The 27,624-nt window shown below is 34.9% G+C and overlaps 2 protein-coding genes across 3 annotated transcripts in view; one reads left to right on the top strand and one right to left on the bottom strand.

Moving 5' to 3' along the window:
* ELK3 (ETS transcription factor ELK3) overlaps positions 1-2,612 on the top strand; it is a 65,112-nt gene extending 62,500 nt beyond the window's left edge. For both annotated transcript variants that reach the window (XM_045826547.1, XM_045826548.1), the window contains exon 5: positions 54-2,612. In XM_045826547.1, coding sequence (XP_045682503.1) covers positions 54-152 — 99 coding nt within the window. In that variant the 3' untranslated portion in view covers positions 153-2,612. The remainder of the gene's footprint in view (positions 1-53) is intronic.
* A 3,709-nt stretch (positions 2,613-6,321) lies between these two features.
* CDK17 (cyclin dependent kinase 17) overlaps positions 6,322-27,624 on the bottom strand; it is an 86,738-nt gene continuing 65,435 nt past the window's right edge. The window contains exons 6-17 of the mRNA XM_045826525.1: positions 25,485-25,541; positions 22,198-22,312; positions 21,416-21,510; positions 21,108-21,170; positions 18,143-18,266; positions 15,087-15,207; positions 14,086-14,183; positions 13,388-13,493; positions 11,264-11,306; positions 9,923-10,013; positions 8,560-8,637; positions 6,322-8,031 (exon numbers count right to left, since the gene is read on the bottom strand). Of these exons, the coding sequence (XP_045682481.1) occupies positions 7,994-8,031; positions 8,560-8,637; positions 9,923-10,013; positions 11,264-11,306; positions 13,388-13,493; positions 14,086-14,183; positions 15,087-15,207; positions 18,143-18,266; positions 21,108-21,170; positions 21,416-21,510; positions 22,198-22,312; positions 25,485-25,541 (1,029 nt within the window). The 3' untranslated portion in view covers positions 6,322-7,993. The remainder of the gene's footprint in view (positions 8,032-8,559; positions 8,638-9,922; positions 10,014-11,263; positions 11,307-13,387; positions 13,494-14,085; positions 14,184-15,086; positions 15,208-18,142; positions 18,267-21,107; positions 21,171-21,415; positions 21,511-22,197; positions 22,313-25,484; positions 25,542-27,624) is intronic.

Raw genomic sequence — 27,624 nt, 5'->3', positions numbered from 1 at the left:
GTTCTTCCCAATTATTTGCAATAATTATTTTAAAAATCTTTTGTACCCTACAGTTCCCAACACTGCTCAATGGCCACATGCCAGTGCCAATCCCCAGTCTGGACAGAGCTGCTTCTCCAGTACTGCTTTCTTCGAGTTCTCAGAAGTCCTGATGACATCTGGCCACAACTAAAGACTCATTAACTGATGAAATAAATTTGTCCCCATGGGCTAGTTTACCTGTGTCATGAGAAGGACTTTGTGAAACCCTGTTAATTTGGTTTGCACTTTTCATAACATGGATGGTCTAGATATATGTTAGCATTTTAAAAACTTTTTTTATATTCAAGTATATATGAAATCTGTTTTTGCATTAAGCGAATTTTAATATTTTTGTTTTTATATCCTCTTGGCTCTTAAGTGTTGAACACTGTTGACAGTGAAGAACTTTTCTTAATGGTTTTCAGTGTAACTAATTAAGGATGTGAAGCTTTTTTCTCTTTAATTCTGCATATGCTGAACTATGCTTATATACACCATTAACCAGCTGTGCCTTCCTTTGCATTTAGTTTTATGTAAATGATTTATATTTTTTAGTATTAAGAGAAAATGTTTGAAAGACAAAAATTAGTATCAGACAGCTCTAGTAGAATTTTGTTATTTTTCACAAGTAGGCAATATGAAAGCATATTCATATTATTTTTTTTGCTTTCGATTATAAGAATTGCCTTAGAATCTCTTTTGAACTGAAATTCAATAAATGTAATGTCCAAGTAATGTTTTTATAAGAAACTAAGCCATATTTAGACAATAAAAATTCATTAAAAATGTTCGAAAGTGCATTTTTTATAAGGAATTTGAAAGGCTAGCCTCCCAACTGTTTACAATCTTTTAGACTCCCCCCAAACAAAAAACCTGAGATGGAAAAGCTATATCCAGTTTATTCTGTCCTACCCCTGGAATATTTTTCTAGGTTAGCATATTCTATTTTCAAACAATTAACCTTGGTTCTCCGTTTTCCATAGAGAATCACAAACAAATGAATCAGAGCCCCTCTGATACATTTCCTGTATCACTGAGTTAAGGTTTCTCTAAACCCCTGGAACTATAATTAACATTTAAAAATCCTATGCTTTGGAAGGGGCTCACAGACTGGTGATGCATACGAACAATGCAGAAACAGTTCTGTAACACGAGGTGTCTTCATGTGTATAGGTATAGCCTGGCTTGTGGAGATGGAGAAGTTATTACTAAACTGGGGGAAGAAATGAAAGAAATCTGATACAATGAATAGAAGATTCTTCAGAAACCTCATCGTTGTTGAACTGAACTGATTATGTTGACAATTTCGAACACTAAATTATTTTGTGTAGTTTAGAGCAGTGCTAACGGGAACATAACTTCTATTCCTTCAAAACACAGCAGGCACCACTCTAGGGCACCATTCTGTACAATACAAAAGTTCTAGAAGTAAGAGAACTGGAAAGTGTCCAGTGCTTTCAACTCAAGATCAGTTAACTCCCATCCTTAAGTTGGAGTAACAGACACCAATTTGAAATGTGACTAAATAATTAATTGATCTAAACCAGGCATTAAATAGCAGGGATAAAAAAACCAAGCTTGCAAAAACAAAAACGTTTCTTAAATTCTCAAAAATATCTAAAATTTTGTTAGGATACAAATGGAGATTTTCAATTGGAATTGAGAATCTCTACATGAGGGGATGAATGCCCTTATCTACGGGAAAAATGCAAACATTCCAACATGCATCTTTGAATATAAAATAATGGAGCTGATTCCAAAATCCAGACACTACTGTCATGGGCTAAGGATAATTCTGTACAAAAACAGTTGGTCCAGCTGATGTTTTACAAACATAAAATGTTAGAGCTAAAAAGGGCCTTTGAGAATGCATCCTACCCCCCCACCCCCCGAGTTTCCAGATAAGGACACTGCACAGGAGAAGCTGGAAGTCGCCTAAGGCCACCCAGCTCAGTGACAGGATAATGATCAGTGCTCAGTCAGTTCTGCTTCCCCATGCTTAGCTATCCATACCTACTAGTCCAAAACTATGCTAGGTAAAACACAGGTAAGAAGGCAAGATTCTTACACCGAAACTAAAAAGGAAGTTAATGTGCAGATATCACAACCAAAAATATCTTCAAATGTAAATGCTGACTGGAAATATTCAAATGACTATATATCAGATTCTTGTATTCCTTTCCTCCAAAGACTATGATTAACATATAATCTGGCCCCATCTACTGGAAATGGAAAAAATACCATAGTTGCTGATGGATCAAAACTGTTACTATAACACAAACAGAGAACAAGGACTGAAGTATAACCCTTAGAGCCCTGCCTCATTCTGTGTGTGTGCGCGTGTGGTGTTTATTGTTTTTTAAACAACTATTTTAGTCAGAAAATAGTTTTCACGCAACATATTAAATTTCTTCTTTTTATGTCTGCTTGATCAGTGTTAAACTGTTAAGGCTGAAGTTTTATAGACCTATAATCTAAACATTGGTCCCTTTGTACACCTCTTTTGTATGACTGCAACTCTTCATTCACTTTCATATATGTATCATTTTTACTGTTATTTTTGTTCAATAAATACTTTGTGATAAAAGGTGTGAGGAGGCAAGTGGTTCGGTTTACTTCTATTTACTTGGGGTGATCCAAATTTCGCTTTTCCATATGGGTACAGGTTAGCAAATGAGTCTTATTATCTAGCCTTAAATATGGTCTATCGAAACATGCTCTGTATATATAATCTGCTTTAAACAGATATTTAAGGAAACAAATTTAATTATTGAAATTGAATTAGAGAGAAGGGAATGGGTTTAATAAGTGTCCCTTGACCTTTTAAATCTTGAATTCTATCAATTGTTCTGTATTGAAATTGGAAGAGGGAGAAAATTTACCGTTTATTAACTTTTAGCCACAGCCAGTATCCTCCTCAGCGGTGAAGGACTGAAAGCTTCCTCCCTAACGTTAGGAACAAGACAAGGATGCCCTGTTGCCATTTCTAGTCACCATAGCACTGAAAGTCCTAGCACAGGCTGGGGGGGGGGGGGGGGATTCAGAAAGAAAGAAATAAAACTGTCTTTACAGATGATACCTTATATGTAGAAAACCCTAAAGAATCTACCAAAAAAAAACAAAAAAAAAACTACTAGAGCTAATAAACTGAGAAAAATTATAGGATAAAAAATCAGCATGTAAAAATCATGTGTATTTCTACACATTAGCAACAAAAAACTTGCAAAAAATAAAATACCTAAGGAATAACCTTCGTTAAGGTGGCACAAGACTTGTACACTGAGAACGACAAACCACTGCTACAGAACTGAAGACAATATTGTTAAGATCAGACACAACACTACCCAAAGTGACCTAACAGATTCAATGCAGTTTCTATTACAATCCCAATGGCATTTTCTTTTTCCAGAAATTAGAAAAATTGTAACCTAAAATTTATGAAATTTCAAGTGATCTCAATAACCAAAGCAATCTTTTAAAAGAACAAAAATGACTCATATTTCTTTTTTTAATTAACTTTCACCCAAGGACATGCTTATTAATTTTAGAGAAGGGAAGGGAAAAAGGGAGAGAAGCATCAAATGGTTGCCGCCTGTATGTGCCCTGACCAGGGACTGAACCTGCAAACTAGGCATGTGCCCTGACTGGGAATCAAACCCATGATCTTTTAATTTATGGACAACGCTCCAAGCAACAGAGCCACATTGGCCAATCAACAAGAGAGCCAAGACCAGTGGGAAAAGGACAGGCCTTTCAACAAATAGTGCTGGGAAACTACATATTCACATGCAGAAGAATGAAGCTGGACCTTCACTTAACACAATACACAAAAATTAACTCACGCTTAAAACAGGAAAGTATTCATGCCCTTGGATTTGGCAATAGTTTCTCAAATATGCCACTAAGAGCAGAGGCAACAGGAGAAAAACAGATACACTGGACTTCATTACAATTAAAATTTTGTCTATAAAAATGGCACCAACAAGAAAGCAAAAGACAATCCACAGACTGGAAAAAACTGCAAATCACACACCTCATAAATGTCTAATACCTAGAATATACAAGGAACTCAACAACATACACATACAATACAGTTTACAAACAGGCAAAGGATCTGAATAAACATTTCTCCAAAGCAGATAGACATATGGCCAGTAAGCACATGAAATGATGCTCAACACAGTTATTAGAAAAATGAAAAACAGAATCAAAGTTCCACTTTACAATAAATGGAATAATACTATATTCATTCTGCTAACACACCTGTTAGAATGAATATAATAATAATTTTTTAAAAGAGGAAGTGTTGGCAATGATGAGAAGAAACTGGAACCCTCATGTATTACCAGTGGAAATGTAAAATAGTGCAACTGCTCTGGAAAATAGGTTAGCAGTTCCTCAAAACCTTAAAAATTGAATTACCAAATAGCCCAACAACTCCACTCCTAAGTATATAAGCCCAAAGAATGAGGAAAACAAGGTCACAAACAGAGGCTTGTACACCAGTGTTCACAGCAGCACTGCGCGCAGTAGATGGGAACAACCCAAGGCCCAGTAACAGATGAATGGATTAACAAAATGCGTATTTGCATCACAGAATAGTATTCAGACATGAAAAAGGGAACTTCTAACACGTTACACCAATAAACCTTGAAACATTGTGCTAAGTGAAACAGGCCAAACACAAAAGGACAAATACAGTGTGATTCCACGTGTACAAAATTCAGACAAAACGTATATTTGAGGTTACCAGGGACTTGGGGTGTAGGGAAAATGGGGGATTATTTCTTAAAGGGTACAGAGTTTCTGCTTGGAATGATGAAAAAATTTGTAGATAGTGATAACTGCTATACAACACTGTGAATCTAATTAATGCCACAATTATGTATTTATGGTAAATTTTATATATATATATATATATATATATATTTTACCACAATTTAAAAAATAGTATACAAAAACCCTCATGAACTGTCCTTCAGTCCAAAAGATAAGTTGTTATAACATGCTAACAGACTTTCAAACATAGGCTGGCAAAGCACCAAAAAGAATATAGCCACTTTCTTTTTATCTGAAGTGACACATTTGACGTGTGTTCAGATCACTTGGAAGGAAGACAAAAAGTCATCCTGTCTCACCTTTAGGAACCTTACGAGTTTAGGACAAATCATAAACATCCAAAGGTTCAAAATTGCCGAGTTTCCAAAAAATTAAAAATGGAACTGCCTTATGACTCAGCGATTTCCACTTCTGGGACCACACCTAAAGAAAAGTCAAACACCAATTCATAAGAATATATGTACCCCTATGTTCCCTGAAGTGTTACTTACAATACCCAAGATTTGGAAGCAGCCCCAGTGCCTATCAGTAGAGTGGATAAAAAAACTGTGGTACATTTACACAACAGAGTATTACTCAGCCAAAAAAAAGAAGGAAATCTTACCTTCTGCGACAGCACGGATGGGCCTGTAGAACATTATGCTAAGTGAAATAAGGCAGTCGGACAAAGACGAATACCATATGATTTCACTTACATGTGGACTCCCATGAACAAAATAACAAACAAATTAGACTTACAAATACAGAGAACAGCCTGTCAACTGTCAGAGGGGAGGGGAGTTGGGGGACTGGGTGAAAAGGTGGAGGGATTAAACAACAACAAAGAAAACCCTCACAAGACACAGACAACAGTATGGCGACAGCCAGAGGGAAATGGGGGTGGGGGAAGTAGAAGAGGGTCGAGGGGCGATAAATGGTGATGGAAGGAGACTTGACTTTGGGTGGGGACACACAAATACAATACACAGACGATGTGTTAGAGAATTGTACACTTGAAACAAATTTTTATTAGCCAATGTCACCCCAGTGAAGTCAGTAAAAATTTTAAAAATTTCTGAGTTTCAATTTTCTTCATTAAAAAGTTTGCAGGATCTGAGTGGTACTCAAATTTAAAAAATACCAAATTTCTCAATAAAATAAACATTCCTAGAACTTCGTAGGAAGAAGAATTTTATATAACTACTGGATTGTATTTCTTTACCTTTTATATGCAAGAATCAAATGTATAAATAACTATGTCAAATTTTAACAAATCAAATAATAAAATGACATATTACAATTGAATGCTATCCCATAAGACTACAGTAGAGACTACTATAGTTTGGCCAGCACAAATATACTGTAAGTTAAATATTACTGGCAGTGAGACTTGATTACCTTGTGAATGAGTCCCATAAAAGAAAATGATCCCATTCTGCACAGCCTTCTTCCCCCATAAAGAACTGTGACAACAAAACCACATTTTAACAACATGAAGATTTTGTTATTATAAATTTCAAAACAAAATGGAAGAATTTCCACATAATATTTATAACCCTCAAAGTAATACATGTCTGTCAGTTAGAAATAACAGCAGTTTGTTAGGCTACAGGGTTTAAACATAAAACTAATTTACAAACGTGAAAAGCAGTAGTGGTCCAATATTCACCATTACATACATAAATCTGTTTCTTCCAGAAATTTTTTTTAAAAAATTAAAATTTCAGTATCATAAAATATTAAAATAACACCCTAAACATGCCACAATCACTATTCACAAATAAAGTTAAAATGAAATATACAAAAATTCACTTAATACTGTTAAATAACAATAAACTACAAGATTTCCTGAACAGAAATGGTAGGACCCCTGAATGTTTTACAGTGAATGTCAGGAGAAAAATTAAGTTATGACTATTTTCATGACATATAAGCCAAAAATTTACATGACCATCTCAAAATATACCAATTAAGATTTGTAGTTTGTAAGATGCACTAAACAAATAGTCCTTAAAAGTTAACACAAATGCTTAGAACACTGTTACCAACACTCAGGTGTGTTTGTGATGTTCAAAGAGATGCATAATTAAAACCGTAATATTTATATCTGATAAACAGATAGTAACTACAATGCTTAAAATCACCCTCTAAGTTTCACTGCTCTCATTTGCATTTATCATGGCTCATTTCAAAGACATATTACAGCTTTCAGCTGATTCCAAGTGAATGTTAAGACACACACATACAGACAGCCCCCCAAAGAATAAACCATTCCTCAATGATATAGCATCCTTTATAACACAAGAATTGTATTTAAAAAACACAAAAACATGACCTCTCATGTTTGACTGGACTTGCATGGTTTTGTTTAAAATAGGTAAGTGTATTAGTATACAAATATCCAATGATATGCAGTACATACGTATGAAATAAGGTAAAAAGAAATAATTTTGGATGCTTTAATTCACTGGTATCTAAACTGAGATCCCCACATGTCAGGTGTTCACTTGCTTGAATCAACTTCAGCATCACATGCTTCCCCGAACACAATGTGCTTATCAACTTCTTAGCTATTCTATTTGCCAATGTTCAATAAAGAGTTATATAGATTATATAGCATGAACTTAGAGTGTTCAAGATGGCTCACTTATTTTACTGTTAAGCAAAGCTGAATTTACATTCCAGAAAACACCGCAGTTTAATTTTAAAAACGAACAAAAAATGCAGCAGTAAAATAATTCGTGAGGAGAAACAGAAGCATTCACATAATAAAGCCACTGCAACTTCTTCAGGCATTCAACTGTTGTGTTAAATAAACAGACAGTAGTTATTTAGCAGCAATGATTCCGCAATAAATAATGCACTGTGTTTCTCAGTCCTGCACAAAAATTGCAGCTACAGTTACATCAATAGCTGTAACCTACTGGCTCTAATGGCAGAGAAGACCTTAAAACCAACTGTACAAAAAATTGTCACACTGTGACAACAAATATAAAAACAATCTGTAGGTCTTGAAATAAAAAGACTCCACTGTGAAGAGGACAGTGTAGACAGACGGAGATTCCAAGTCCACCAAAAGAAGTAACTGCCTTCAGATCTGAGTCCTTGATTGGTAAGAAAGGCTGGGGCTGGGCTTGAAACCATGTTACCAGACTTAAAAGAGCATGCTCTGTCTTCTGTTCTTCCCATGTCCTAAAATATAAAGTCATTTTATGAGGCAGTTCAATGTTCAGTTTTATCCCACATACAGTATTTGGTGACTCTAGGAAGCTAACGTTCCCACCAGCAAAAGCTAATTCTCCATGGTAAGAGTGATCAGCACTGTCTTAAATGGCCCTTTTGTCGCTGGGGTCAGTCTACAGCTTCTATGCTTCGAAGTGATGAAGCTGAAGACTAGGGAAGCACAAGATGTGTCTTCTGTCTCAGGTACCAGGGATGGCGTATGCAGTGATCAAGCCAGGCCACTCGAAAAAGGTCTCTGTGCCATCTGCAGCTTTCAGGATCCCTGACTCGACTGAGTCAGATTTCTCTCTGAAGAGTTACTGAGCTGCCCACATCATACAGAAAAGTGAGTATGTGCAATGCTAAACATACACAGTTGTGGAATGCACTGTACATTGGTTTTTACATCAATAATTTTACTGATCAATTTATAAACCAAAAATTGGTTCCACTCAAAATTTCATGATCGACACGTGAAATGGTTTATGACAAACACACCTGTCTCTGGATAAGAAGAATTTCGAAAACCCGGGTCCTTTTGCAACTGAATCTCTTTCAAACTGAATATTGATACACCTAAAATGCATAGACAAAAATAATCAGATGAAGGTCTAACACTATTAAAACAAATATAACCCAACCATATAGCCAAATGTTTAAAAAAATGAATACTGATACAACATGAAACATTTATACCACTTTTACAGGTTATATAGCCCTGCTAAAATATTTTCCCTTTTGTCCCAATGTTTTAAGAACGCTAAACACAATCTCCCTTCAGAACCACTCCCCCTGCAATTCTGCTTTCAATCATGATTCAAGCACGTATTTCTCTAAGGAGAATACACATTGTCTATTTCTAGGACTTACTGGGGTTAGGAGACCTAGTCAAAATGTATTACTTGGTTTTTACTTTCCGATCTTTTTCTCCCTCCTTACGATGGTATGAAGGTACCACATCCTGAAGCTATCTAGATTTTTTTTAGAAATGAACAAGGATTAGGTTTGTATATACTGCCTACCTCAACTATGGAACTTGACATTAAGATGTAAATATCTTAAGAGCATCTGTAATTCATCTTTCTCATTTCCAATCTCTGCCAGAGATGTAATCTTTCATTAAAAAATATACCATAAATTCTAAGTGAAAAGTCTTAAGAATTCTTGATAACAATAAGCAAACTTTGGTGAATCAATAGTCTAGTAAATGAGAATGGGAAATTAATGAAAGCTTTAGAAGCTCAGTACCCAAAGAGTCTCCTAATTTCCCACTCATCTTGCTCAACTTCAAGTAAAATATTGAGGTAATTTTTTTAAAAAGAATGTTATGAGTAAAATCAAGCAGTTATCTCAGGCATGAGAAATGGGCTTGTTTAGAGACCGACAACATGCTCACCGCTGCGTAACAGTAGTAAAGGAAAATCATCTTTTTATCTTGAAAAGCAAATTTACTTTTGCAAGAAAGTAATCTTATGTTTTGTTTGCATTTCATTATTCTTTGCCTGATATCCATCTTTAACAACCCTGAATCAAAGCAGTACAGATTGGAACTAATGACAATGTCTATCACCAGATAGTATTTTCCAACTTAAGTCCAATAAGATTAATTACCCATGCCTAAGTACTATCGATTTCTTACAGAGTGGTGGCAATGTGCTCAGTGTTAAATAAACTAAAGCATAGGCAAACAAGACATGAGTTCAAGGAGTTCTGATGTAATTACATGAAGACTATAATTTTAAGGTTTAAAACCAACAGCAATCCCTTCCTAAACTCTTAAATTCACCCCAGTCTCCAGCCCTGGACAAATGAAAATAAAAAAGGTGTAGAGTGTTGGGGAGAACATTAACATCTCTCTTACTTTCAGGTAAAGCATGTATTCTTGGTCCCAGACTTCGAAAGTACACATGTTTCATGGCTTCCTCTGCTGAAACCCTTTTCTTAGATTCATACTGTGAAAAAGCAAAGAATTGCTTCATTAACTTCTTCTCTAAATACTGTAAAGGGGGGAAGTTAACACTACTTTTATCTTGGTTACTTAATATCATCACTATTTTTTTTTAAGATTTTATTTATTTATTTTTAGAGAGGCAAGGGGGGGGGAGGGAAAGAGGGAGGGAGGGGGAGAGAGAGAGAGAGAGAGAGAGAGAGAGAGAGAGACATCAATGTGCAGTTGCTGGGGGCCATGGCCTGCAACCCAGGCATGTGCCGTGACTGGGAATCAAACCTGCGATGCTTTGGTTTGCAACCCACGCTCAATCCACTGAGCTATGCCAGCCAGGGCTTTCATCACTAGTTTTAAAGAACCAATTTGGAGGATTCCAGATACTCTAATCTGAATTGCTACTGATATTATATAGTGATGAATGGTATCTATAGTGAGTTGGTATCTCAATCCCAACTTTCCAAGATAAAGTTGGATTGTAATTAAAAATTTGGATTCACTATATTTTTTGAGGTGATGAAAAATTAAAATATCTGAACTTTGGTGTTACTTTTCTTCATGAACACTAATGGGTCATTAAAAATATACCCCAAACTTTTATAACATATTAAATAACCTATTTTATACCCATTTCCCTTTATTTAAGGTGTCCATGTTTCCAACTCCAACAGACGGGTCATGAATGATGATGGTTCTAAGTTGGGGCTAATTATGATAATTCTACTCCCTAATCCCCAGACTCTCTTGCAATTAATGTTTGGGCCAACAAGACTTAGTTTTGAAAAAACCTTACACAGGTTTCTGGAAAAGCCTTTGCTTTCCAGATATAAGAGAACTAATGTGGCTGACATAACCCTTACACTCTCTCTACTTTCTGCTCTGAATGATGATATGAATGGCATTTAGAGTTGCAGCACCCTGTACAGCAATAAGTGTAAGGAAGAGAAAGAACACATAAGAGAACATGAATTGACATGCTATTTGATCAATGCCAACAGCTGACTACCTCAGATTGTTCTAGGTTGCAATGAGAGACTCGTCAAATACATTAAGAGAAATCACAGTATTTTTTTACTTAAGCATATGCCTTAAGCATGCTAGATACTACAATAAACAATCTTATTTGTCATGACAAATTTTTGCAGAAAATTTTCAAATGGAATTTTGAAAGAAACCATTATTGATCGCATTCTACAGATGAAGAAAACTGAGGCTCAGAGAAGTCACTTCACAATTACAAAATAACATGTAACTTACCTGAAGAAATTTTGTTATCAACTCGATTCCTTCAGAGTCTAACCTAGATACAGCAAAACAAGTGGAAGTTTATTCTCCTTTATCTTAGCTAATAGCAACTTTTCAAATAAAACTATTTTCCAAGTGTTTTAATCTGTGAAATATAGTGCCCTAAAATAGCCACTTCTGTTGCTTTCAAATAGACTCAAAATCGTTTTACCTTCAAAAGGCTAATTTTGCTACTTCTTAAGAAGAAACCATAAATAACTGGGCTTTGATTCAAATTTTTAACATTCAAGGAAAAAATATTAAAAATTATTGAATTTTTAAAAATCACCATTCTGTCTCAAAACAAAGTAGCCTCTATTTATGGGGAAAGCTTAAGTAAACTGCATCAATTTTTGAAGTGTTCAACTGAAGGCAAGGGTACAAAAGCACCATCTTCCTATTACACAGGTGAAAACAAGGGGAAGAGTAACCCCAATACATAACCCTGTGGTCAAGTAAACACAAATGAGTCATTCAAAAAAATTGTACAGGGTAGTCTGCTGAGTATGGGGTACCAGAAGCTATAAAGTTCAATTTAAATATGCCTTAGTAACTTCATAAAACTTAACTTAAAAGGTCTACAAAATAAATGATACCGTTGATAAAGATAGATAATTACAGTGATGAATTTAATATAACAGGGAGTAGAGAGCTTAGGGATTATCTTAATGGGATAATATCCTGATCAGAAATCACAAGTTCTATTTTATTGCCTTTTATTTGCGAAAGCACAATTATGAATAAAGAATATTTTCCCATCCGAGAGCTCATAGTGAGTACTGTGGACACTGCGAATGTTGTGGCCTAGACATACCCCAGATTCTTTTAATCATTTGTAGTTTGCCATTCTGACAAATACACAGAGCTCCATGGACACAGACAAACTCAGGGCTAAGGTCATGAAGAATCTACTTTAAAGAAGAGTTTCTTCTTTAATATATTGTAATGCCCTTCTACAATGGGCATTACAATATATTGCAACCAATATATAAATGACAAAAATAGGATTTATACTACTTGGGAAAAGACACAAAAAGTCCAGCACATAAGATGATTGTTCCTAAGCAAGTCTACTTAGAATGTTATTAGTTACTATGGTTACAACAAGACCATCAATTCACATAAACACTTTCAAGATATTTTTGGTATCAGAACTGTATTGCTATTCTTCCAGAGCTGCAGAATAAATGAAACTAGAACAGTGTGTTATGTTGCAAGCAATGAAGGGCTTTTGAGTAAAACAGACATTGGCCTCATTTGGTTACGTGGTGCCCTTTTTATTAAAAAAAAAAAAAAAGATGGAAAAATACAAAGAGGGTAGTTATACTATGTTACTTACTAAAATGTAATGCATTCTGCAAGTCAAAATTTAATGGTCATCTCAGATGGACCTGAGGGTAGGCCTGAAAAGAAACTTTAACTGAATGGCCAACACTGAGGATATGAGAGGTCAGAGTTTATATTCTTCAAATACAAATCACGTCATTAACTTTGACCAAAAAACTGCTGAGTCACCTTTTGTCAGAGTTAATATTTTATTTATAACACCTTGTTAGGTTTTTTAAAGTAAATACAGAATAATAATCCTGTAGAAAACAAAATGGACATGTGATCCTGGTCTTCACGAGAATGATTAAGCAGAGGTGCCCAACCCGCAGCCTGTGGGCCACACGCGGCCCAGGGTGGCTGTGAGAGGTGCCCGACACTAAACTGTAAATTTACGTAAAACACTATGAGAATTTTTTGTGATTGTATGTCGCAATGTATTTAATGTGTGGCCCAAGACAACTCTTCTTCTTCCAGGGTGGCCCAGAGATGCCAGAAGGTTGGACACCAAGGCATTAATTAATAGTTTCTTTCTGGAAAAGGGAACAATCTATATAAGCTCTATAATTCTAATATATATGTTCTATGTATACAGCTCAGTTCTGTGGTTCATATACTCTGGTGATCCTTGGCTACTGAACTATAAAATTAAATCTGACACAGTAAGGAAGGAGCTCAAATTAAATACTAAAATACTTAAGAATTGTGTGTGTGTGTATTAAAAGAATCATGTAGGTTTTCCCCTTTTTACTTAGAGAAAAAAAAAAATACCTGGGTGCATGGTTAATTAGAGGCTGTGGTTTATATTTTGGGAAGTTGTAGTTCTTGAACTCATCATTTGAAGAAATACCTGGCCAAGTTTCCTGAGATGGAGTTCCTGAATTAAAAAATGAATATATATAAATATGTAAAAAGTTATATATAAAAATGCATAAAAATTTATACATGTAAATATATATAAGTGGGTAGAATGAAAGTGTTTCAAAGAACAATTTACATTTAGTAGATGATTTTTGACTTTCAACTGAAATAGGACTGATGAAATAGTAAACATATGGACTTTTTTATGGACTATGTGATGACGCCATAAAAATGATGGTCCCTAACTGACACCTAAGCTAGAGATATTTCCTATCTAGTTAACATTTAAACTAGAAATATTTCCTAATAATATTCTAAAGGTCAATTTTCACTTGATCTTAGCCAAAAGGCCAGGAAGTGATTAAGGTCAATTTTCAATAATATTTCTCTTCTCTGTTCTTTCACAAAGGTAGAACTCAATAAATAAAGTTACTAGAAGGATCTATCTTTATCATAATTATGTTAATTGTAATTCATATAACATCAGCTCTTTATCTTAGTCTCAGTATCAAAGTTTTAAATATATTTTTTAAAGTCAATCTTCAAAAAAACATGTCTAGCTACTCAATTGTTATTAACAAATCACTGGGAAAAAGATTTCTTGTTACCTAGCAGTCGGAAAATTAAGTGCAGTTCATCTTCTACAGTTGATCCTGGAAACAGAGGTCTTCCAGAAGCCATTTCAAAGAAAATGCAACCAACACCCCTTTAAAAAATATTAAAAATATATAAGAAATGATGAATAATCCATTTATATATTATGACGCACAGGATTTTCTTACGATCACCTCTGAAGAATTTTGTACTGGCCTGTTTTTAGAAAATCCCTGCAGAGATGCTAACACTCATCCTAGTTGTCTCAATTTCCACATTGCTATATCCATTCTGCCCACTTCAAATGTCCAGCTCTCCTCTGCATGATCCTTCAAGAATATGATCACTAATAGTGATTTGCTGCTATGTGCTGGGTAGTGGGTAGCAGCAATATAGGGAGAAGCAATGATTCGAGATGTTTTTTATGCAGAAAGCGGAGACAGAACAGGCAGATGCAGGTGTCAAGTATACGAATGTGGTGTGTGTAAGAGAAGAAAGAGAAATGGATGGAGGCTTCCTGAATGGATACTCTCTTCTAGGACTGGAGTGAATACAGTCCTTCCATTAAAGGAATCACTATCTAGCAATTGTGATTTTATGTGTACATAAAATTTAATTTTATTTTGTAATTATCAAAATGTTATATAGAAAGAAAATGACAGAGAAAATGTTTTTCTCACACATGAATGTTTCTCTATTTCTCCCTCCCTTCCCCTCTCTCTAAAAATAAATAAATGAAATCTTCAAAAAAGTCATCTTTGTTACTATTCCCATGTCCTTAAATGAGGAAGAGTAAAGCACAGGCCTGTAATTTGAATAAGGTGACTATACCCTATAAATGGTAGAACTGGTATTTAAACCTAGGTGATCTTACCTGCCAGAACTCTTAGTCATTGCTTATACTGTGGCTCTTTAAAATAACATCTCTAAACATCAAGTATCTATCAGTATACCCTGCATTAATGGCTACATTCTTTCAAAATTATAAATGGCAATAACATTCCCATATATTTACCACATGTCAATCTGTGTTGAGTATTCTGAGGAACCAAGGAGCACATCAGGTGGCCGGTACCACAGTGTGACAACTTCATTTGAGTAGGTCTTTGTGGGAACTGACTTAGCTCTGGCTAGTCCTTTATAGAAAAAAGAAAAGAAGAAATAGCTATAAATGGATTTCCTAGCCATATCCTCACAGTGACTCCAATCACAAGGATGCCTGGGATGGCCGCTCTGTAGTTTCTTGAAGCTTAGCACAATTAGTTTTATGAATTTTTTAAGTGCACATGATTTTAGGTCAGCAAATCCTTATGCAACTTAACTAAATAACAGTAATTCCATTATCAGATATTATAACTACTTTTATGCATATGAATGCACCTAATACAGTGTCTGGGTTAATGTAAACTTATCCATGAATCATGATGCCAAAATTATTTCCTAGCTGAACTTAAGTTAATGCAAAATAGGCCAATGACATGAAGATGATGAACAATTTTACTTCTTACAGCTATAGGCTTCTATCACCTTTTAACCTGATTCCAATTTTCATTTGCTATACCAATTTTTATCAAAAAAGAGAAGTTATTGGTTCCCAGAACTTTTTTGTGTGTATGTCTGAAACCTCTTTTTATAACTTCTCAATGAAACCTCTTTTTATAACTTCTCAAAAATTACAGCTGACATCCAATATTAGATTAGTTTCAGGTGTACAACACAGGGTCTAGACATTTATATACCTTACAAAGTGATTGCCCTGAAAGTCTAACCCATCTGTCACCATCCTGTTGAGTTTCACTGACAATTCCCTTGCAAAAATCTATTTAGAGAAAGTTTCCTTAAAATAAATAACAGCTATTCTGCACTCCTTTTAAAGTTGAAGTTATAAGGATAATTTTAAAGTAAGACAAACCTCACTGCCTTCAGATATTATTGTTGTAAATGATATAAAACACATGCCACATCTTTGCCAATTTAATATGGAATTAACTGATTATTGAGAAATAAAGGTGAAAGTTCCCAACTTTACCTCTTGAGCCACTGGCATGAGACACTTGTTTTTACTACCTTTAAGCCTTGAAATTCTGAAGAAGCAACTTTAAAAGATGTTTGAAAAAATATGAAATTATTGTAGCATATAGTTTATTTCAAACAACAAGAAATATTTAATTTTTTAGGCTGTGATTTGTTTTGTATAACTTAGGTATTTGATTAAAATATTAAAATTTTAAAGATGGCATAAAAGAGGCCCTGGATGGCATAGCTCAGTGGATTGAGCATGGGCTGCGAACCAAAGTGTCACAGGTTCGATTCCCAGTCAGGGCACATGCCTGGGTTGTGGGCCAAGTCCCCAGTGGGGGCCATGTGAGATGCAACCACACAGTGATGTTTTGCGCTCGCTCTCTCTCTCTCTCTCTCTCTCTCTCTCTCTCTCTCCCCCTCCCCCTCCCTTACCCTCTCTAAAAATATATAAATAAAGTCTTAAAAAAAAAGATGGCATAAAAGGATAATTCAATACTTCATTAAACTGGATAAAGTCACTTGAATGAAACCAGAAATTAAAATAAGACACAGCACTCGCACTACTTTTGTTTAGTACAATGGCTAACAGATGTAACTGTAACAACGTTGACAGTTTTTTATTTAATTACAAGTTTTACTCCACCATCCCAACTTGGAAAAATTAGTTCAACAAATTATTTTCCTACCAATTTTGGTTAATTAGCAAGATGAAAGCAGCTTTCTGATCTTTTTCCCTGATGTTAATAGTGGGTCATATGGGGACAGAGGAGAGGGCCACAAGTTGAATGATCCTCTAACCCACGGTTATCAAGACAATGGCTAGTTACACCTTACCCACCTACTCCTGAGAGAACTCTGAACTAGGGGAGCTTGTTCAAACAGGCTCCTGGTTCACAATTAGAATTTCAGTATTGGCATGAAATGAAATAATAATCTCTTCCAAACCAAAATAACTGTGACATGGTATTATATAAGCCTTTGTCTATTAATGAAAATATATTAGTACTTCCTAAACCTGAATTTAGTCGATCACAGAAAAAAGGTAGAACTTTCCCAGGGATCAAGAATAATTTACAGTAAAACATTCAAAGTTGCCTGACCCTCTCTTACCTGCAACCAATAAAAAAATAACTAATATGTCCTACTATACAACCAATAAAATATAAACAAAAGCAATAGAAACAAAATTGATTATACTATCTTAAGGAACAATCAGAATTCCTTGTCGGCTTGCTTTGTGCAGATTAGGAACAAAAGTTCAAGAACTGACAGTATTCCCGCCCCCACAAAGGTAAAGTTTTGACAGTCCTCGCCATTCCTTTGTTGAGCTTCTGACAGCCAAGCTGGGTTTCTCTATTATTGCCATTCATTTTGGGATTAAAAAATAAGAACACTAAATGCAGTTTGGCAAAAAAATGATGGTGGGGGGATAACACTTATGAGGAAAATAAACTATGGGCAGGAGATTGTGTAATTTATGTGAGCATAAGTAAATAACTTGTGATTTCTTATTTAAACACCCATTTCTTATATGACTCACCCATTTCCTCTTTAAGGAAGGAAATACAAATGGCAACCTACCTTTCAATCAAATGGTAAAGTGTTAAATAAGTAAAAGTATAGCAATTTCTAGAACAAATTCACCACTTAGTAACAGTGAATTTTTAGTACGTTACTAAAACAACAAAATGGCTACTATACAGTTTTGTGTCACTGCCCTCATTTATACTAAGACACCAGTTTTAGTCCTTATTGCTTTTGAATCATCAGTGTAAATGTTACCACGGTGAAAACGGCAAGTAACATTTAACATAATTTTGATAACGTATTATACCTTCGGATCTTAGGGATCTATGGATTCACACCTGAGAATGGTGCTTTCAGCATTTACTAACGTAATTCACTCAACAAAGTTTTTGTCAAATATCTTATTCGATGGGCTACAAAGAAAATTCCCACACTTATATAAAAGCAATTCCACAGTGTCAACGGTTGTTCTTTAAAATTTAACCACCTGGAACTATTTATAAATATCGCATCATCCCATACCAAAATCTGCGAGCTTCAATTCTCCTTTTTCATTAATGAGGAGGTTCTGTGGTTTCAAGTCTCGGTGCAACACTTTTCTTCTGTGGCAATAAGCCAAACCGCGTAGAATTTGGTATAAAAACAGCTACAGAAACAAATAAACAGAAATTAGTCTTACAGATGATATGATACATTTTGGTATGAGTTATGGTAAAGAGAAAAGCACTGGCCTAGAATAGTCGGGGGAAAAAAATGAACGTATAAAGCCTTTTCCTTATATAATTTTCTATTTCAAGCATCTAATTTTTATTCTGATAATATCTATGAAAATAAAGTGAAATGAAACTGTCTTAGTAATAGTTCACTTGTTATAGAAAATGATTAAAGCCCTGGCTGGCGTAGCTCAGTGGATTGAACGTGGACTACGAACCAAAGCATCGCAGGTTCGATTCCCAGTCAGGGCACATGCCTGGGTTGCAGGCCACGGTCCCCAGCAACCGCACATTGATGTTTCTCTCTCTCTCTCTTTCTCCCTCCCTTCCCTCTCTAAAAATAAATAAATAAAATCTTAAAAAAAAAAAAAAAGAAAATGATTTAAAATAAATATATCCTTATAAACCTATAAGCCTACCAAGGCTTCAAGTTTGTTTATGAAATCTGGTAAATGACCAATCTACCTCTATTTCTACCACTCAGCCTTCCAAAAAAAGGAAAACCTGATCAGGGACAATGTCTTTAAAAGAAAGTATCAGAATTGGTGGTTTTACGAAAACTCTGAGATATGAAACAGAATGGTGCTGCACACAGTTTTGGCAAATTATGTGCTATAAAAATAAACTAAACCAGCTTCTATCACTTACCTCCTGGGTATTTTACTTTTAGCACCTCCTACTCAGCCTACAAAATCTGCTATGATTCAGAAAAGGAACTGGCCCTGTAGAGCTCTGAATGCCTCTTTGAAAGAAGTAATTCCTATAAATCTAATGGCAGACTTTTTGTGTTGATTTTGGTGCAAAAAGGGATGTGAAACAGTTTTTGATTCTTTGGGGTTAACAGAAAAAGAGCCTAAAATACAGAGGACTGAAGAGTGTATTCTTGGTTTACTTGCAAGGGAAAAACAGAGCACTGGAACAGCTATTTTCAACCTTTTTCATCTCATGGCACACATAATCACTAAAATTCTGCAGTGCACCAAAAAAATGTATTTTCTGCTGATTTGACCAAAAGAAAAAAAAAAGGGGGGTATAATTTTGAATCATTCACGCCAGATGACTATTGTGTTGGCTGTTGTCATTTTCTTATGTGACAATCTAAGGGAAAATAGGCCAGTGCCGCTAACTAAATAGCCAGGTATTAATTACATGTTTTAAAAATTCTTGCAGCACACTGGCTGAAAATCGCTAGAGCAGAATATTGAGAATAAGTCAAGGCAGAAGGTGAACAACAGGCCTAAAGAATTCCTAAGCAGCAGAGTTTTTTGCTGTACCACATATTTTTTGAATATTCTAAAATTACTACTTCCATACATTCCTGTTACTTTTAATGTTTGGAAAATACAAGTACATAGTTAAATTTGCTACTTAAATAAATATAATACTTTATACTTTAAGTCAGCCTTATAGATCTGCCTTAAAAGATATAAACTTCACCCTGGTGTGGCTCAGTGGACTGAGTGCTGCCCTGCAAACCAAAGGATTGCTGGTTCAATTCCCATCAGGGCATATGCCTGGGTTGTGGGCCAGGTCCCCAGAAGGGGGCGTGCAAAAGGCAACCACACATTGGTGTTTCTCTCCTTTTCTCCCCGCCTTCCCCTCTCTCTAAAAATAATAAAATCTAAAAAAAAAAAAAGATATAAACTTCTCAAACTTTTGTCAAAATATAATTAAGAACTTATTTTCTTTCCAAATTATTTTTAATATAAAAGCAGGAAAAAAACAAATAAAAACCACAAAGAGAAATACATGCAAATGAGATTCACAACAACCTACAAAACAAAATGTAAAATATGATGAAGACAATTCTCAAAGAATGTATATGGAAATATACTTGAAGCCCTATTCTAAAATTTGTAGCAATGTGGTATCCAGTATGTTGTGAACTGTCTTTTAGTAAAAGAAACTGATTCTCCTTTATATTTACTAGACTTACAATTTAAAAAAAAAATTTAAAGTTACTATCTGCAGAATTGGAACTGTCTCAAACACACAGCCAGGACAGCCTATTTCCAGAATATTTTCTTACAAACTGACATAAGTTTGGATCAGTAAGCCTTTGCCAAATTTGGAGTATACCACTTGGGTCAAAGAAACCTACTATACCAAATGTGTTCACTTGATTTTACTTTTACCTTACTTTTGGGCTTCATCTGGCATTGACTATTATGCCAAGTTTTTCTGGCATTACTTGCATCTTTACACACACAGGTAAGAAAACATAATGATTATTTCACTTTTCCTCCTGACAATAAAAAGTGGTATTTCCAGCCTAGTAACATAATACTTGTGCATGTTCCTGGCCTTACTCATTAATTATATTAGTAACTTGAAACTCAGTCAGTGTTTTATAATTATGTTAGGGAAGTTTGCCATTTAAAGACAGCCTTTCACAGAATGTACTACTTACTGGTATTTATTTAAACATTTGGATTTTGATGTAATAGGCTTTTTAGTTTAAAGCAGATTATACCTGTAAATGTATTCTTTATCTAAAAGAATCAGTGTTATAATGTGAAATGTCAAAAGTGGTTTTTAAGATTTTTAAAGCAAAGCAGGTTCTACAAAAATGTCTGATCTTAAGAAATACTATAGCATAATTAACACAACTTCTAGTAAATTTGTCCAGAGGACAATAACCTATTTAAAACACCAAACTGAAAATTCTGAAGCAGAATAATTATCAAGATAGAATATTTCATTAAGTAATGTAGTTTGTGCTTAGCATTTGTCTCTGCTTTAAACAAAATTTAAAATTACACATTAAAACATACCTTTACATTGTGCATACTCATGATATTTCCACAATCATCCATGTACTGTTTTAGGTCTTTATCCTGAAAAAATATAGCACTTTACTATGTGATACTCAGTTTTCAGAAGATACGGCTGATTTACTTAAATACTATAAATTAAAACAAAAATAAGTTGTTTTTTGAGGAAAGATACTGAACCCAACACACATAATTTAACTTTAAATGCCAATAACTAAGCAATAATGTCCCTGGGCCTGTTAGAAAATCCAATTTGCTATGTTTTATTAAAGCAAAAAGTAAATACTGAATTTGTATTAAATGCTTACCAGGTACTCGAAGACCAGAGTCAAAGATTTATCTGTATGAACAATGTCATGTAAGGTAACTATATTTGCATGTTTTAGATCCTTTAATAGTGACACTGCAAAACAGAAAACAAAGTCAATTATCTGGTCTGCGGCAGCCAGTCTTTATAACAACCTGAACGAAGTTTAACATGAATTGACTGAGTTTAAGATTCTCTTAAGTTTAAAACAATAATTCAGCAAGGGGATTTGCAGTAGAAATTTTAAGAGTCAATTTTTTTCTTTTGACTCAGGGTTTGATATTTTTAATACTTATAATTGTCCCCAGTATCATAATAATATCTGATTTTTTTCTCCAATGTTCCTTATTGAGGCTTCTAGGGTTAATTAAATATGAAGTGCAAGGTGCTCTTTCCCTTCAAATTGCTAATCAATGCTTCACACCATTTTCTGGATAATTTTTTAAAAAATGGTAACACGGTAACAATATATTTACATTTTATAAATAATAATTTAGTTAGTTTTTCCTGATGTGCCATTATATAACATTTCCCAATATCAAATATTTGTCTATGACAATGATTTTTAATGATTTCATAGTATTTCATTGCAAGTTCTACAATAATATAATTAACTAATACCTTTCTGTTGAATATTTTGGCTTCAGGTATTAGATTTTTTAAGGCCTAAATAAATGTTCCAATCATCTATTATGTTTTTCTTACTTACAAAAAATGAACTCATTATGCAGCTGTGGTTTGAAAATGTCCTATGTAAATTTTACTCAAAAGATCAAGTTATACCTTCTCTTATCGCTGTGCAGGGTGCACCTTCCTCATGTTCCAACCGGATCTCTTTTAATGCCACCAGATTCTCTGTCAGTTTACTTCTCCCTTTATAGACTGTAGCATATGTACCCTATAAAACATATTTTTGAAAGACACATTAGAAGTTATCACGAGAGTGCATCTTATCTCACCTATACAATAAAGAGTCCTTAACCAAATCTTTAAGTTCTAAGTGTATGTCAAATTCTACCTTGCAAGGAAAACTCCACAATGATTAGCCTTGGTTTTCCTACATCTACAAAGACACTCAGTTACACATGAACAGCTTTATTATTTAAAACCCTACAGAGTGCCACCAAAGTATGAAAATGTAAGAATATTTCGGACTTCTGGCCAAGACAGAGGCATAGGTAGACACACTGTGCCTCCTCACACAACGAAAAGGACAACAACATATTTAAAAACAAAAAACAACCAGAACTGACAGAAAATTGAACTGTATGGAAGTCCAACCACCAGAGAGTTAAAGAAGAAACATTCATCCAGACCAGCAGGAGGGGCGGAGATGGGCATCTGGGTGGGGAGGACGGGGCGGCAAGGCGGCGGCTGGCAGGCCAGATGAGGTGGCGGCTGGTGGAGCGGGCAGTCCCACATTCGTGTGCAGATAAACCAGGTGAAACTGGGGAGGGAGACAGACTGCCCAATCCAGGGTCCCAGCGCCGGGAAATAAAGCCTCAAAATCTCTGACTGAAAACACCTGTGGGGGTTGAGGCGGCAGCGGGAGAAACTCCCAGCCTCACAGGAGAGTTGGTTGGGGAGACCCAGAGAGTCCTAGAATATACACAGGCCCACCCACCTGGGAATCAGCACCAGAAGGGTCCAATTTGATTGTGGAAAGCGGGGAAAGTGGCTGAAAACCAGTAGAGAGGCGAGCAAGCGGCACTGTTCCCTCTCGGACCCTCCCCCACATACAGCATCACAATGCAGCAACGTGGGTTGCCCTGCCTTGGTGAACACCTAAGGCTCCGCCCCTTACTACAGAAGAGGCACGCCAAGACAAGGGCCCAAATGAAAGAACAGATCAAAGCTCCAGAAAAAATACAACTAAGCGACCAAGACACAGCCAACTTATCAGATGCACAGTTCAAAACACTGGTTATCAGGATGCTCCAGGAACTCACTGGGTACTTCAACAGCATAAAAAATATCCTGGCAGCAATGAAGGTTGCATTACGTGAAATTAAAATCTACAGGGAACCAACAATGACGGGAAGAAAACCAGGACTCAAATCAAAGGTTTAGAGCAGAACGAAGAAAGAAACATTCAACTAGAACAGAATGAAGAAACAAAAATTCAAAAAAAATAAATGTGGAGAGGCTTAGGAGCCTTCAAGAACATCTTTAAACCTTCCAACATCCGAATCACAGGGGTGCCAGAAGGGGAAGAGGAAGACCAAGAAATTGAAAACTTATGTGAAAACATTATGAAGGAGAATTTCCTCAATCTGGCAAAGGAAATAGACTTTCAGGGAGTCCAGGAAGCTCAGAGTCCCAAACAAGTTGGACTCAAGGAGGAACACACCAAGGCACATCATCATTACATTACCCAAGATGAAAGAGGAGAGAATCTTAAATGCAGCAAGAGAAAAGGAGAGAGTTACCTACAAAGGAGTTCCCATCAGACTATCGGCTTATTTCTCAAAGAAATCTTGCAGGCAAGAAGGGACTGGAAAAAGTATTCTAAGTCATGAAAGGCAAGGACCTACATCCAAGATGACTCTATCCAGCAAAGCTATCACTTAGAATGGAAGGGCAGATAAAGTGCTTCCCAGATAAGGTCAAGGTAAACGAGTTCATTATCACTAAGCCCTTACATGAAATGTTAAAGGGACTTATCTAAGAAATAGAAGATCAAAAACTATGAACCCTAAAATGACAACATACAACTATCAACAACTGAACCTAAAAAACAAAAACAAACTAAGGAAACAATTAGAACAGAAACAGAATCACAGAAATGGAGATCACATGGAGGATTATCAGTGGGGAGGGGAAGGGAAGGGGGCAGAGAGGGGGAAATGGTACAGAGAATAAGTAGCATAAATGATAGGTAGAAAATAGACAGGGGGAGGTTAAGAACAGTATAGGAAATGGAGAAGCCAAAGAACTTATATGTACAACCCATGGGCATGAACTTAAGGGGGTGGGAAATGCAGGGAGGAGTGGGTGTGTAGGGCAGAGGGGAATAAAGGGGAGAAAATGGGACAACTGTAATAGCATAATCAATAAAATATATTTTTAAAAAGAAAAAGTTAAATCATAAAAAAGAATATTTCATTTACTTTTTATACTTTGTATCAGCTTAACAATGGATCAGTACTTACAGAATCAAAGGTACTTCATCTACAATAGTATTTGGAGACTGAGGAAACTAATTGAACATTAACTACAAATTGAAATTTTAACATATTATTAAATTATAAAAATTTTACTGGTTTTCAGGCTTTTCAGAATTTTTAAACATTAACTCTCTTTTCAAAAACAGACATATTCTACAGGAGATTTCTTCTATCATTGCCAAGATAACCCTCAAACTCTTAAGGATTCCTTATTAATCAATTCTTATTTTCTTTACCCTCTCTCACTCTGGGAGGGAGACAACTTCAAAATGAGTAGTAGCAGCAAGTTCAAGAAAACCAAGGTCTTATTAGCCAAGAACTTCCTTCTGTGACGTGTCTTTATCTCAAAGATAGTATTTTAATTTTTCACAGGTTTAAACTCATGAAATTTCTCATGACGGTACAGACAGCAGATTCCCAGGAAGCTAACAGATATCTATTTTGTTACCAAGAAAGAAAGCGCAATACAGTCATACCTTGGTACTCTTTGGCTTCAGAACTCATCAAACCCAGTACTTGTCGCATTTTGACAAGAAAAAATGTTTCTGCACTTGGCCGCCCCGCAAAAGAAAATGATTCCACCCAACAGTACTCACTGGTTTCAGCACTAGTCAAGAGTTCTGGAATGAATTAACGATGAGTACCAAGGTACCACTGTATTTTATGCTTCAAGAAGATTACAAGACTATAGAAAATACTTTTTCTCTCAAAGTGATATGGTAATTTCAAGAATGTAAGGTTTTTCCCTTCTAACATTCTGTTGTCTTTTCAGAAGAAGATAACTTTCAGCCAACAGTGCTTAGTATTTTTTTCCAGGTTGGCAAAAACTGTAGACCAATAGAGAAGTTTAGATGATAAATAAGAAAAAAAAGTCTTACATTTTAAAAATAAGTATTTACTTACCTCTCCAAGCTTTTCCAATTTGATGTAGGTCTCCATTTTCCCAAACCCAATTTCTGACTGAAAGCAAACAATTATAAATTTAGTAGTCTTAAAATTTCAATTCATCTATTCCACAATTTCTGGAACTCCCTGCTTTAAAGAGTATCTTAGAATAGGAAAAATTTTATTATCATTAAATTTTTGAACATCTGTTAAGTTTTGCAATACACCTAATGTTAGAATATTAAAAGATCACAATTAACATTGTCAATCTATCTTTTTTATAGATTAGTTAACATTATGCTATGGAAAAAAAAACCACTTTGTTTTATTTTAAGACCTTGAGATTGTAAGATACCAAAGAATTTTATGAAAGATAACATGACTTCTTTTTTAAGAAAACTACAAAATAAATGATTTTTCTATATATTTTCCTTCACCAATCTGTATGCTCCTTAGGAATGCCTTCGAGCAACAAAACAGCATTTGTTTCAGGTTTCCAACCCAAATATAATGAAAAAGACAAGTGCAAGTCACACTCTGTTAAGGATCAGGAAACGGCTGACATAGAAGAAACAATTTAAGTCTAAATCCGGCCACCAAAAACAAAAAAGGCTTTAAAAGTAAGTCAAAACCATTGCTTTTAAACTCTGAACTCGTTTGTCTATTTTGCGTGGAATCAATAAATGTAGTAAATGAAAGGCACTCAAATGTGTAATGGAAACCCAATATTGAAAAATGAAAAACAAAAAGCCCTAATATGAGAGATTTTGGGGAAAAAAAAAGACAGAAAGATATAGTGAGATGTAAATTTAGGGAATGAGAAAAAATATTTTAAAGAGTTAACATACAGAAGAAGAAAATAAAAATTTTCTTAAAATTACTGTCTAGTACTCCTTGCAGATAATGAAAAAGACAGTAATAATGCAAAAAAAAAAAAAAAAGATAGGTTTCCCACTTAGAATGGTGCTAATATCCTTAAATAAATAGCCAGTGAAAGGAAGTAATGTTCTTTTATAATTAACCTCAGCACTAAAAATTGTATTAATTTTGTTGGATAATTAAATAGTATATTTTAGTCAAATTCTGGAGGTTCAAATATGAATTTTTTTCTGGAGGTGTTGAATAAAATTTGACAATTAGACTTTTAACATCACGTAGCACACTTTGAATGGGATAAATGGCCCAAAGTTGAATGACCAAAAATAACAGAGGTCCCTCAAATAAACTGTTTTTATCCCTTTTTTGTCTTTACATTAAAATATATCATGTTAAAAAGCCATGAGGAAAGTTTCATGTCCGATAGTACTTAACTCAATTTTGGTAAACTAATAAAAAATTTGGTCACAGGTAGTATCATCGAACAACTGAAAAACTGCTTTCTGTACTCTTTAAGACCTATACATAGAGAATTTCAAAATTTTTAAATTAAAAAATGGTTTTGGACCTAGCTAGTGTGGTTCAGTGGACTGAATGACAGCCTGTGAATCAAAGGGTCGCCAGTTAGATTCCCAGTCAGGGCACATGCCTGGCTTGTGGGCCAGGTCCCCGGTAGGGGCCGCATGAGAGGCAACCACACATTGATGTTTCTTTCCCTCTCTTTCTCCCTCCCTTCCTCTAAAATAAATAAACAAAATATTTAAAAAATACGAAGTTTTGGAATCATCATAAACCATCCATTCATGTACTATGTTACTTATGACACAGGTATTAAGTCCTTGCTTTCTATTACTAACAGCTATGCAGAATAATAAAGTAAAACTGTAATAGACAACACTTTCCAAATACAAATAGAGTATTTTAACTTTAATATGTAAAATGTAGCAAACACAATCTGGTATATGAAAGCCTGATTCTGAACAGTCTTAATTTAGGTATGATTTTTACAGCCCATTTAAGTATAATCTTAAATAACTTAAAAGGCTAATTTCCAAGGTCACACAAACTCATAGAACATGTTTATTTTCTTATACCTATCTCTGAAATTCAGGTTCTTAATTTCACAAATATGAATTTAAGTCTTGTCAGATATTTTATGAAGGAAAAACAACTATATTAAGAATAAATGGAAACTAGTATGAACAAAACAATGAATGTCCCTGAAAAAACAATTAAAATATCATCATCTATAACAATGAGAAAACACATAGAAAAATATGAC

This window comes from Phyllostomus hastatus, unplaced genomic scaffold, assembly GCF_019186645.2.
Source record: "Phyllostomus hastatus isolate PE091 unplaced genomic scaffold, TTU_PhHast_1.1 phas_scaffold_755, whole genome shotgun sequence".
In the NCBI taxonomy this organism is placed as follows: Eukaryota; Metazoa; Chordata; class Mammalia; order Chiroptera; family Phyllostomidae; genus Phyllostomus; species Phyllostomus hastatus.
This window is presented reverse-complemented; position numbering and strand designations above follow the sequence as displayed.